This window comes from Mustela nigripes, chromosome 13 (genome assembly GCF_022355385.1).
Source record: "Mustela nigripes isolate SB6536 chromosome 13, MUSNIG.SB6536, whole genome shotgun sequence".
NCBI classification, from domain to species: Eukaryota; Metazoa; Chordata; class Mammalia; order Carnivora; family Mustelidae; genus Mustela; species Mustela nigripes.
In genome coordinates this window covers 116096593-116109640 of record NC_081569.1, presented here as the reverse complement: position 1 = coordinate 116109640, position 13048 = coordinate 116096593, and the positions used below count along the sequence as shown (strand labels likewise).

Sequence of the window (13048 nt, the reverse complement as noted above, 5' to 3'; positions counted from 1 at the left end):
CGAGTGATTCAGAAACGCAAGCCACAGCTCTCCCTCTGATTCAAAAGAATGGACGAGATTTCCCTGGTACCTTTCACCCTGGCCGGTGGGGCCCCCACGACCTGGCCCTGTCCGCCTGCGGCCTCCCCTTCCACCACTCTCCCCCAGAAGACGCCACAGGTGATCTCTCTCTGCCTCGAACATTCACCATCCTCAACGCCCCCACCCAACACCAACCTTTAGCACCTCTGGCTCCCCCTCATCCTGCAGGGCTCAGGGTGACCGTCAGCTCTGTGACTCTAACTCGCCCGGCACCCTACAGGACGCATACCTTGGACATCGTGACCTCCTTCCTGCCCAGAGCTCAGGGGTGGCAGAGTGAGAAGAGAGAGGCCTGGCCTCTGGCTGCCATCCCTGAGCCACTGCACCAGCCCTGGACTGCCTACCCTGGGACTTTTTGTGGCGTGAGCCAAATAAAGCCTGGAGGCCGGCCGGGACTGTCTGCTAGGATGCTGTGGACGCCTGCAGCTGGGTCAGCTCCTTGCCCCGTGCATTGTAGGACATCTGGTAGCCGTTCTGACCTCCACCCACATGCCATCAGCCCCTTCCCGCCCCTCCTCCCAATCATGACAATCAAAACCAGGACAACCAGTGTGCCCTGGGAGGCAAACTCTGACAACCTGCTCCTCCACAGTCAGTTCAAGAATCGCTGGTTTGGGGAGCAGCTCGGCTGGGCAAGCGGTGACCCGTGTGTCGCTCATCCACTACCAGGAAATGGCTAGAATCCTGGACGTGCCCTGTTGCGGGCGGGAGCATCTGTCTTGGAGACACCTACCTGCCTAGCTCTGTCAGCCTTCAGGCTCTCCATGTCACTCTGCAGCTGCTCCTTCTCTCTGATCAGCTCCTCACTGAGGGTCTCCAAATCCTGGTTGCTCTGCTTCTCCCTCTCCAGCTGTGTCTGTAACTTCTCAATCTGTGAAGCCCAAATACCCAGCCATGCACGAGTTAGCCTTGCAAAGTGACCTCTGCTTCAGGACAAACCCAAACCCATCAGCTTCGCAGAATACTCTACTAGGTCTCTTCTCAAGGAAAAAAAAACCATCCGGAAAGTGTTCCATAGCGACCTCAGTCCTGAGCCCACACCTTGCACTTTTGGCTTGGGGAGGAGGGGAAGGTCCTGGGCGCCAAGTCCTCCTCAGCCTTGCTGCCGTGTTCTCAGCCTCCTCCAGGTCCCTCGTCTCTGTCTCAGGCCTTGTCCACCCATGCGAGGGTCGGACTCCATGCTCCAGGGGCCACCAGCCACTACCACCTGATGCCCTGCCAGGACCTCTAGCTCACCCTCGTCCCTCCCCCTCCCCCACGACTGCTGCCTGGGTCGGTGACACTCCTGTTCACCCAGCTGCTTGGAGCCGTCTTCTGATTCATCTTTCCTTCCTCCTGCACCCTCCAGGTAAGTCTGTCCCCGAGTCGTGTCCTGTCTGCCCATGCTGCTCCCCACTCCACACGCCCATCACCTGCCCCAGGCCAGACCACGTTTCATCTTGCCCAGTTGACCACCCAAGCCCCTCCTGGGTACCAAGGTCTCCTGCTGGGCCCCACCAGTGCCCGGACTTCCTAAACATGAGCCATCTAGCTCCAGCTTGTCATAGTTGTGCCCCATGCCCAGGGAGCGTGGCAGAGGCAGAAGCTGACTCAGCGGGCTGAGGCAACACCCATGGTGCCGTTGGCAGCATGAGGGTTTCAAGGAGGCTGCCGGCCCTTCCTGCCGACACCAAACTCCTTATCGCTGTGGACAGGAGTTGGGAAAAGGGCAAGGACTGGCGTCAGAGGAACAAGGGTTCAGGATCTGGTCCCTTGCTCCTAGCGACAGGACCAGTGGCAAGTCTCTCTAACGGACACGGGGCCAGCAGCGTCCACCTTCATGAGCTTCTACCAGCACGGAGCGCTCAGCACACACCGGGCCCGTGGCAGGTGCGTTGACATCAGCTGACCTCCCTGAGAGCGTGCGGGCAGTTACGACCAATCATCACATGGAGGGCGACTCTGGGCCGGAGATGCTCAGTGACTGACCCAAGGCCTTACAGTGAACACAAATCAGAGCTAGGACGCACACCAGTGGGCGACCCCAGCCCTGGTCTCGTGCATAGTCCGGGGGCCTGTGGTGTGTGCTCCCTGCCTTCCTAGCTCACCCCGAGCTCACCGTTAATCTACCTCACTGTCCCTTCTGTCCCAGAGAGAGGCTTCTCGTCTGAAGACATGATTTCCCCACATTCCCCCGCATCCCTATGGGATGCTCACTGTCCTCTTTCTCCCTTTCTGGTTCTTTCTGCCAAGAAACCGGAGCCATGATTCTTAGTCATTCCTGAGGAACCACAACGACCCTGGGGGAGCTCGCAGCCATCCTCTAGCCCAGAGAGGGCTTTCTGTCCTTCCTTAAGACCCCACTCAAGCTGTGGGCTCCCAGGATATGTGGGTGCCAGGGACCTTCCTCTGAGCCATGGGGCTCTGTGCTCCCCCAAAGGGCTGACCCCTTCCTCTGAACATAAGGATTCTTTACTTCTCGGCTCAAGGCACAAACTCTCATGAGATCGATATAAAGTTACAGTCACGAGAGGAAGGCAGTTTCTTTAAGGTCCGTAGACGTTCTGTGACTTTGGGGAACGATGTTTCCCACAGACATTGCAAACCTAAGCAAGCTTACAGCCTGGGCTACACTTGGGATGGTGGGGACAGCCAGGCTGGCACCAGGGGTCTGGGCCTCCAGGTCACTGTGTCCCCGCTGGCCCGTGTCCGTCCTATGCTACGCTTCTGGACTACCTCCAGGAAAGTCAGTGTCAGAGCCGCGTCCCTTGTGGGGCTCTGCTAGGTCGGTGGTTCACCTATGGGCCAAGAAATGCCAGCTGGTGGCTGAAACACAGCCCACAGAGACAAGGCCACAGGGTGAGGTGACCAAGGCTGGGGAAAGGAAAGAACACAACCATCCGCACCAGGTCAGAACCAGCCCTGGGCAGGCTGAGCAGAACAGGGAGGAGAGGTGCTCTGGGGGGCAGGAGGACCTTCTCCCAGGGCTCCCGGCACCAGACGCAGAGGACTCCAGTCTGGGAAGAGGGGCACCTCCTTTGCACCGGGAATGCTGTGCCAAGACATGTTTCCCATGGGCTGTGGCAGGGGAGGGGCTGTCCTCTGGGGAACTGATGCAAGAGGAAGTGGGGAGGGGCGAGAGACGGGGGCTCAGGAGTAAGCCGGGCAGGCAGCCCCCACCGCCAGTCCTGTCTGCAGCGGGGGGGGGCTGGGGCGGACCCCAAGGGCAGAGGAAAGTGTGAGTGGTGGCCTCGGAGGCCATCTGGGAGCTGGGCCAGCGAGATTACCCTGCCGCTTTTCTATGGCTGACCACGAGGACCTGCGGAGTCAAAAGTTCTCATCTTTCTAAAGGTCAATTTTTTTGACCTGGCTGAGGTCAGATTGCCATTTATAAAGATATTTCCTGTGCTAGGCCCCCGTGAACGTAAAACCCCAAACCGTCTCAGTGCCTTCCACTTGTACGAGGAGCCAGGGCTTGAGAGGGGGAGCTTCCCATTGTCCTCTGGGAGACCACGAAGTATCCAGCACCCAGCAGGCTGCAGAGCACACAAGCCTTCAAAGGGGCGAGGCGGGTGAGTGCTGGAGCTGGGAGGTCCCCGGAGGGGACCGGAGAGACTGTTCCAGCCGCGCCTCACCCAGCGAGGAAGTGCCGGGATAGCCAGGACCAGGGTGCCTGGTCTCCGGCCTGCAGCCCCCATCCCCTGCCAATGCAGCCTCCATACATGAGGCTGGCGGGACCTGTATGCAGGACGGACCCCTGCACCGCTGAAGCAGCCGTCCTGCACAGTGGTTGGCAAGCGAGAGCTCCCCGACTCTCTCCCCCCAGGTAGGATCCGGCAGCGGGTGTGCTCAGAGCCCACATAGCATCTGTGCTGCACCATGTGGGTGAGGAGTCCGGAAGCCCTGGGACCAACACGCGGGGGTAACCCCTAGCTCTCAAGGGCCCCTCACACACCCTGGCATGAACTGGGGTCCTCGTCACCACAGAGCAGAGACAGTTGGCAAGCTGTGTCTGTCCTCCCAGAGGTCTGGGCTCTACTGTGCTAAATCGAAGACCTAGCTGTTGTCCTGCAAGGCAAATACAATTCAGCCTCTCTTCTTCCTCATCCCATAATCCAAGAGAAACTGAGCTCTGACCTTGTTTTACCATCAGCAATGCCCTAAAACCGTCCACCCGTGTCACACACACACACACACACACGTGACTTCCATCGCTGCTTCCTCTCCCATGTCCCATCCTATGCTTTTTAATAGTGCACTTAGTCTGTGCCAGACCCCTGACCTACAGTAAGTCCTATCATCCTTACAATCCCCGTTAACCCCATTTCACAGATGAAGACAACAAGGCACACAGAGTTCAAGTCACATGTGGGCCACACCCTCAAAGAAGTGATGCAGGGACTAGCCCTGCTGCCTCTCAACTCTTGTTGATGACCTTCCTGTCCCTCTATTACAACTGACTGTGGCTGCACTGCAGTCGCATCTCTGCTGGGCTGTGCGTGCTCGCTACTCCTTTGTGCTCTGCCTGCTGTATACTACAGACAAGGGCTGGGGAGGAGGTCACCCACCCCTGGCTGGGGTTACCTTCTTGCTGAGCTGGTGGTTCTCCTTCTCCAGCTCCCCGCACTTCAGGCTGTTCTCCTCCAATGCCAGGGACGCGTCCCGCAGCCCCTGAATAGTGCTCTGGAGGCTCTGGTTCTCCTTCTCTAGCTTCAGGATGCGGCTGGAGGCACATTCGTTCAGCTCAAACACAAATGACTTCCTAGAGGCTAAAGCACAAAGTCGGGTAAGAGACCAACAGAGATGGCCAGTCGGTGACATTTCTGTGCCAGCCCTGGGACGCTCAGCAGGAAGGGCATGGTAATCGGCTAGTTATGTCTGCCACGAGCAGTAAGGTGGCTGAGTGGGTATGTATGCCTGGGAGCTGCCATCCTTTAGACAGATTTTGTAATTTCATGACTGTATCGGAAAAAAACGAGATGATACATGTAAATTTGTTTAAAATTCTAAGTGAGATGAAAATGTGAGTTGAGGACAGAAAAAGGCAGATTATCTATTCTGCCCCGAAACAGCTCAAATACAAATGAAGAAGGGGGCACAGACCCAAGAGTCATGAACTAAACTTCTTGGCCCCCTCCTGCCACAAGCCGGGAAGGTAACTCAGGGGGGCTTTTTTGGAAAAGGAAGAAGGGAATGTACATGAAAGCCCATGAAAGAAGGGACTGTGGGGGGTTGGCAGTGGTGTCTGGGTGGCTCCGTCATTAAGCGTCTGACTTTCCACTCAGGTCATGATCCCAGGGTCCTGGGATCAAGCCCCTGGCTCCCTGCTCACCAGGGAGTCTGCTTCTCCCTCTCTCTGTGCCCCCCCCCCCCCCGCTTATGCTTTCTTTCTTAAATAAGATCTTAAAAAAAAAAGAGAGAAGAAAAGAAAAGACGGGATCAGGGCTGTCCTGTCCCAACCTGTCCCGTCAGTAGTTCCACACGCTCTGTTCTGGGAGCCTTACCACACTTGCTAACACAGCCTCCCCACCGGCTTCTTATTCATCAGGCCAGGGGCTGGAGGCACACAGAGGGGACAGCTTTCATAGCAAGCACATCAAGCTGGAAATAAAACGTGTGCATTCACACCCTCTGTCTGATCGTAAGAACTGGAGGCATCAGCATCCATCTTGAAGCATTCCTCACCCACCGAGGATGGCAGAACAGCCCCAACAAGCCGGAGTATCCTACAGACCCCAGGCAACAGCAGGCACGCCACGGTGGCAGAAGCATTCGCCCTGCCGACCCTCCTAGGCCGGCGCACACGTCAGCGCATGTATTCTCAAGGGACACACATGCATGGAGGGCTCAGTTATCACCATGCTACAAATGCAACCTAAGCCCGACTTAAGACCCCAAGGACTCAGGACTCTGGATCACTTGGACCATACTTCTGCAGCAACCAAGAGGAAAAATAACATTTTAAAATTGTGGTGTAATACGCAGAACATAAAAATAACCATTTTAATCATCTTCCGCATCCAGCTCTGTGGCGTTCGGTACAGTCTCACTATCCTGACTGACACTGGCCCTGCCGTCTACCTCCAGACTTTGTGGTCATTCCCGACTGCAGCTCTGTGCTCACGGCATCAAAGTGAAGGTTCCACAAGTTAAACAATGGAACTGATTACAAGCCTCATTTCCTCTTCAGTGAAAGGCAGGGCCTCAGAGACCACGATGAGGACACAACAGTTTATCACAAAGAAAACCAACAGCTTCGCCGAGTGCTGTGCTCATCAGCATCCCCAGCAATCGGGTGTGCGTGTGCACATGCCTGCCTGTGTGTGTAGGTGCATGTGGGGGGATGGGTTTTGATGCGACCAAGAGGAAAGGTGCTCAGCACGGATCGCCCACTCATGGGCCAGGCACGGTGTAACGCTTCACGCCTCCTGTCACTGGATAGTCACAGCAATCCTGCAAAGTGGCTTTGTTACCCCCATTTTGCAGGATAAGAAACCGAGGTTTAAAGGAGGTCATCTAGCCAGCTGCTCTGGAGAAGCCACCACAGCACACACGCACCAGGATGTTCAGGCTCTACTCCCCCTATGCCGCCATTCAAACCAACACCCACCAGCTTCCAGATAAGCACTAGGAGCTGGACCACCAAGAAGAAATCATCATCACTGACCTGGAAGGGCTCACAAACATACTTTAGTCTGAATTGGTGAGGCTTACCGACCCCATCAGCTGCCCTTCGCGGTTGGTCTGAGCCTGTCCTAGGCAGCCCGCACTACCTCTCTGATCCACCAGGCGGCAGCAGTCCTCCCCAGTTGACTCAACTTGCAGAGCAGGGGATCCCTGTGACCCCCCAGCCCTGCGGGCCGACCCCCGCAACAGCACTGGGGCACCAAAGCTCGGACAGAACTAACTTCTCACATAGATTAACAATTTACTCAACTGATTTTAGGTTCGGAGCTCAAAGATAAGAAATAACCAGCTGCTCTCGGCGACCTTTTCATTATGCTTAGGGATTGTACTAGAATTGAAAAAGCCACCCCCAAACCAGCCAATGCCCTACCAACGCTGGGTAAAGTTCTAAGTAAACATTAACTTGGCGCTATCAGGTGCAGGAGTACTATTTTTGAACAAAGGAACTGGCTTTTGTTTGCCGGGCAGGCAGAGCTTCCTGCTACTGGGCTGACTCCTGCCCCACCCACCTTCCGCCAGGCCAACACCTCGTCTGGGGTGCTGGGCAGCCGCCGCCTGGCAAGCACAGGGAGAGAGAAAGAGGTCCCGGTCCGGCAAGCAGCAGCCACTTAGCAATCGCAACCCAGAGAGACAGAAAACAGACTGCATCCATCTTGCCCAATTATGCAAATGAACAGAGGAAATAACACTGGTGGTACAGCTAGAGTGGAGATTCATGGCCCCTGGGGATGTCACCTGCCATCCAGAGCTTTCAACCATCCACAGAGAAGCCTAAGATGTCCTCTGGGGGTCAGCATGCTGTAATCTGGAAGCTCCTAGGATGGTCCATATGGGAAATGAGAAAGCGGGCAACACTTAATTTGCATTTCACGTCCCAACAAGGAGGCTGCCAGACCCCTCATGTTCTCCTGGGGGAGAACCGCAAGGAAACTGTTCCAAATGGCACTTGAAAGAAATCCTTTTTACTTGAGGGTGAATGGACAGACTGACATGGAAGATTCTGAGCCAAGTGTTCAGCTCCCCGGCCGAGGGAGAAGGGGCAGCAGGGTCGGCTGGAGACACCAGGTGCTACCCACCGTCAGACAGGTCCGCGTTCTTGGACAGCTGCTCCAGCTCCCAGCCGAGGTGGGCGGACTCGTTCATGCTCTGCTTCTGGGCTATCTCAAGGACCATGTTTTCCTCCAGCAGCTCCTCGATTCTCTTCTTATCTGTGTCCCGGTCCTGGTGCAGAAAGAGGGAAGGAGTAAGACCTTGGTCCCCCCGGCACCTGCTCTCATTTCCCCCAGGATGAAGGGACTCCATGCACCTGCTCACTGCAAAAAAAAACCAAAAAAACCAACAAACAAAAACAAAAAAGCCCAGCTGCAAGGAAATGTCTCCAACCCCACAGCCAGCTGTGAGAGTTACAGCTGCTAAAAGACACCCTGTCCCAGTGACCTGGGTGATGAACGGAGCCCCAAGGCCTCTAATGAATGCTGTCTGGACAGAGTGACATACCACATGGAGCCTTAGAGAAAGTACCGTGAGGCCGGGCGGCTCTGTGGCCTTCAAGCAGGCCCAACGGGCCTTGAAGACGCTCCTGAATCACAGTTCAGCTCACACCATGGAGGCCAGCAGAGACCTTCTTGCAACAGACACACATGGACATCCATCCTTACAGGAAAGCATGAGCAGTCGAGTCCCATCTTGTAGGCATCAAATGCTGCCCCCTCCACAGCCCCCGGGACCACCACGGCGGCAGCAGCAGCCCCGTGAGCCCAGGCCGAAAGCCCAGAGAAGGGCAGAGCGTAAACCTGAACCTGCCCCAGTCCGTGGGGGGATGTAGTGACGACGGGGGGTTGGGGGCGGGAGTGGTGGCAATACCAGTTCCAGGTCGTGAAGCTTGGACTTGAGCTGCAGGTTCTCTTTCTCCAGCTCGTGAACTTTGTCGCCCCGGGCCCGGGCCGCGGTCAGCTGCTCCTCCAGCATGGCCTTGGTCTCGATTAAAATGATGTTGTCTTCTCTCAGCTCCTGCTCCGCAAAGACACACATGAGAACCGTCAGAGGAAGGCACCCGGGTCACAGGGGCTCGAGGCCCAGACACACGCTGCAGGGGTGGGGGTGGGGCTGCAGTGCTGGGGGGAGAGGCTGCGGGTGTGGGCGGGGCTCCACCTCTCAGCACCTTCACCGTCCCGCTGCACCAGGCCACACAGGAGTCGTTACTGGAAGAGAAAGTCCACCATCAGGCAGCTGCCTGAACTCCGGCCCTCATTCAGCGCACTCGTCCTGGGTGCCTACTTCGTGCTGCCGTGGTAGGAAGGCGCTTGGCACCTACAACCTCTTCTGGGCGGACAAGTGGACGCTGCCGACCGACATGGGAGCCCCATTTCCTTAAGCAGGAAGAGGTGGGGCTGAGAAACAGTCCCGGGCTCGAAGGCTGAGTCCAGTCCTCGGGACTCAACATGTATTTCGTGACCAGGTCCTGGGAGAAAGGAGCGATTGACACGAGCTTTCGTTCCAGATCCAGATCCTACCCGAACATCCTACATACATGCTCTTGGACAAACAATGGTTCTAGAAATGGGGACTCTCTAAGACTTAAGTCACAATCAGAGGGGAACCCCAACAAATTAGCACCCCACTCCTTGTGTGTTAAGCACGTGCCAGGTGTGGAACATGATGGCCATTTCCTCGAGGAGCCCCTTCACGTAGGAGGGGCCGCTGGACTCTTAATCCTGCACCAGGCAGTGCCATTTCTCCTCCCCTTCCTACCCCACTTATGGGGCCTCTTCATTTCTCCTCTCCCCAGAGCCCTTCCAGCACCACTCAGTATGTTGGAGGCACTGAGTTTCCCCAAACGCCTTCGCAGTGTGCAAACACCCAGATGTGGGGACGTGTCTGCTTTTCTCGGTGGCGGTTTTCAAAGGCTTGTCCCGCTGACAGCTGGGCAGCTCCTGCTTGCCCACTGCGTGTTCATTTTCCCTGCATCAGAGATTCTCAGGAAAGGGGAAACCACGTGCCTTCTGGTCAGCGGTCACAGTTCTGATCAAAGGCTGGCTGCTGAGAAGGCTCTAAGCCTCAGGATTACCTAAGTGCCCTCTTTCTGTTAAGAGAACGTGTCCACCACGAGGCTGGTCCTGCACTGGGTGCTCTCCACCCTTTCCTCCCTCACTTGGCCCCACAGCCCCAAGACGGAGGGAGGGACTGTCCCCTCCTACAGAGGGAGACTCTTACTTGGGAAAATTAAAAAATAAACCCAAAGCCACGAAGCTCAAGAGGAGCTGGGATTTGAATTCCGGCCCGAGAGCTCCAGACTTGTGTTCTCTCCACTGCCCTCAACTGCCTGCAAACCATCCTCAAGGGGCTCATGGGGGAAAGAGGCCCCAGCCAGCAATGATGACATGACCTAGAGCACACAGAGGGGTTTCGAGCAGGAAGAAGGCCTGGCCTTCCCTCTCCGGCCCCCATAGTTCACACTGTGAGCTCCAGCAGACCCAGCCAGCCACACTCCCCATATCACCTCTCGGCTGGGCCCTCAGCTCCCACTGCACAGGCTGTCCCTTCAGCCTCATAACCAACTCCTAATCAGCATGCAAAACCCAGCCTGGGTTGCCCCCTCTGAGAAATGCTTGCAAATTCTTTCTGTCCTGCCTGCGGAGCCAGGTACTTGGGCTCCCAGAGTGCTCGGGACACACCGTGAGGCACCATGGCCTTTGCTCCTCCCTGAGACCGTCAGCTTCCCAGGGTAGGGCTGTTCCACGTCTGTTCTTGTGGGCCTCAGAGATATGTTCAATAATACTTGTTGGCTGAATCACACCATGGGAGGGCGGGGGCCAGTCAGAGGGCATGTGACATGGGCTCTGAAGGACTCAGCGACCTCCAAAAGGCAGGGATGGAGAAAAGTGTACAGGAGTGAAACAGAGCATGGAACACGACGGTTTTTAATTACTTCCCAGATACGTCTCCATCATCGCTTCTTGGCCTTTTGGCTAAGATCAAGTGCAAATACATCTCCCATCTTCTGGCCTCCACCTCGACCTCCACCGTATTCCAGCCAACAGAAATACCTCAGCTTGCCTCATACACCCTACTCCCTCAGAAGCAAGAAACCGGATCTGTGCGAAGTTGTGCCTGAGCTGCTACAGCAAGCTGAGGGCTCAGCCTGGAGGACCAAGAGGCCTTGTTCCTCATGCCGGGGCACTAGCCCAAAGCCAGCCCGCCCCCCCGCAGACCTGACCTCGACTGAACCAGGAGGCTATTTCAAGGCCTGACCCAGCCCTGCGAACAGCTGAGGGGCCACATTTAGGCAGCCACAGGCCAGGCCTGATGGCTGGTCCCCAAGGGCTCGAGAGCTGCCACCGCTAATCTGGCACGGTGACTGGGAGCAGGGACCGGGGACATAGACCGACAGGCTCTGGCTCCCAGGCCTGCCAATGCACCATTAGCCATGGGACGTGAGGCAAGAGCTTGTCCCTCCATCAGGAATCCCTCCCTCTCTAACACTGACAGGGCGGACCCGGGATCAGGTTCAGTAATGCCCGGGATGTACTCCAGACACGGCGTCTGAGGTCCGGGGAGCAAGGGGCTGTCACCATCTCCTCACACCCCTGGAAGACACCAGTCAGCCCGGCAGCCTCCGAGCCTCCATCCACCAAGCAGCAGGCAGAGACTCATTTCCATGGGGCCTCCTTGACCCCAGTGAGCACCAAACAGCAGAGGTGGCAGTGGGGTGGGTCTAGGGGGTGGGGGCAGAATCAAAGACACAACCAGCTCCTTCCCACTGGGCTCAGACCGCAGTACCCAGCCCAGAGGTGTCCTCGGGAGGGAGACAGGGCCCTCCACTCTGGCAGGCGGACCTCCTGCTCACTCCATAGAGATCACCTCCTGGCGAAACACCATCTGCTCGGCCCTTTGCATGGTGGTCTGCTAAGCTCCATGGAAGGTTCCAGAAGCGTGGTAGACTGAAGTGTAAGCCCAGCAACGGATCTAGCCTGCTTTAACTTCACACTGTACCAAATTTTATCAGAACTCCTTAGAACACAGAGAAACGCAAAGTCGCCGGTGGAAACGGAAGATCAAGGCTCCAAGGTTCTTGCTCTGTTCCCTGAGTCTGAACCTTCCCTGCTTACGGCATGCTGTCCGAATTCCCACATGGGCTGCTGGAGGCCAGGCGCCCCCTGCCCTTCCGCCATCAACCCCTCCTCAAGGACCCCCATCTCACCTCTCCCCCACACCCTCTTCGTCTCTACAAGCCCCCCTCCCTTATTTCCTTCCTCAGCAAGGCCGCAGCCCTGCAAACAGACACACGTGTTTCAACATCAGGTGCGCCTCCTTACTGGCAGGGCCAGCTGCACGAGGGGTGGAGGAACCCTCAGCTTTCCCGTCTGGAGAAAGTGAGAGGAAGCCACAGGGGCCGCGACACTTGGTGGGCCACCCCGAGGTTCACGTGTGATGATGTGGCTGAAGCGTAGGCACTCCTGGCAGGCAGAAAAAGCTCCAAAAACCCAGTTCTTACTGCTCATCTAAAAACCTCGCTGTGCACCTACCATGGGGCAGACCAGAGCTGCGTACCTCTGGTTTTTCAGGCCATCAATTTCTGTCACAACACCTCAACTCTGCAGGGGTACCAAAAGCTGCCACAGAAGACACTGCATGGAAGGATGTAGTGACGTTCCAATAAAACTTTATACTTAAAACGGACGGGGGGGGGGGGGGGGATTTCAGCCTTGATGGACTATAGTTTGGATATCTCCAAGCTACACAACACGCTTGAGGACTCAAGCTCTAGGTCAGTGAGGCACAAGTCGGCGGGGACAGAGGAACACTCACCATCACAGCCCCCCGGGGCGTGAACACTCACCATCACGCCCTCCTTCTGGGGGCGTGCAGGGGGCCTACAGGAAATGAGCAGCTTTGGAAGGACCTGCAGAGCTTGACCTTACCCTCTCCTCTTCTGGCCCTGCTGGGGGAGACAGACTGGGCCCAGGAGGCCTCAGTTGGGCCGTGGGGAGACCTGAAGTGGGTGAGTGCCGGACAAGGCAGAGTGTGGATTTTAACCCCAGAGAATGCACAGATGCCGGAGGAACTCTTAGAAGGGTCACCATGGTGGCAGGAGAGAAGGGGATGAACGAGGACAGATGGAGGCTGAGCGGCCGCTTCAGATGCTTGTGGAGGGCATCCTGGGGGCAGGCCCTGGGGTTAATGACCAACGACAGAGAAGGTGGGCAGAGGCCCTCACTCTTCAGCCTGCCTTCGGGCAGCGGCAAGAGCCTGCTGGCCGGGGGGGGGGGGGGGGGGGGGCGGGGGGGGGGGGGGGGGGGGG

At 56.8% G+C, this 13048-nt stretch overlaps 1 protein-coding gene across 5 annotated transcripts in view; it reads right to left on the bottom strand.

Moving 5' to 3' along the window:
* The window catches only part of CCDC88C (coiled-coil domain containing 88C), a 124255-nt gene that overhangs the window by 37945 nt on the left and 73262 nt on the right, over positions 1-13048 (bottom strand). For 4 of the 5 annotated variants that reach the window (XM_059373514.1, XM_059373510.1, XM_059373511.1 and 1 more), the window contains 4 exons: positions 8611-8757; positions 7824-7968; positions 4645-4829; positions 815-952 (listed from right to left, as the gene is read on the bottom strand). In XM_059373514.1, coding sequence (XP_059229497.1) covers positions 815-952; positions 4645-4829; positions 7824-7968; positions 8611-8757 — 615 coding nt within the window. The remainder of the gene's footprint in view (positions 1-814; positions 953-4644; positions 4830-7823; positions 7969-8610; positions 8758-13048) is intronic. The other variant, XM_059373512.1, reaches the window with a different exon arrangement.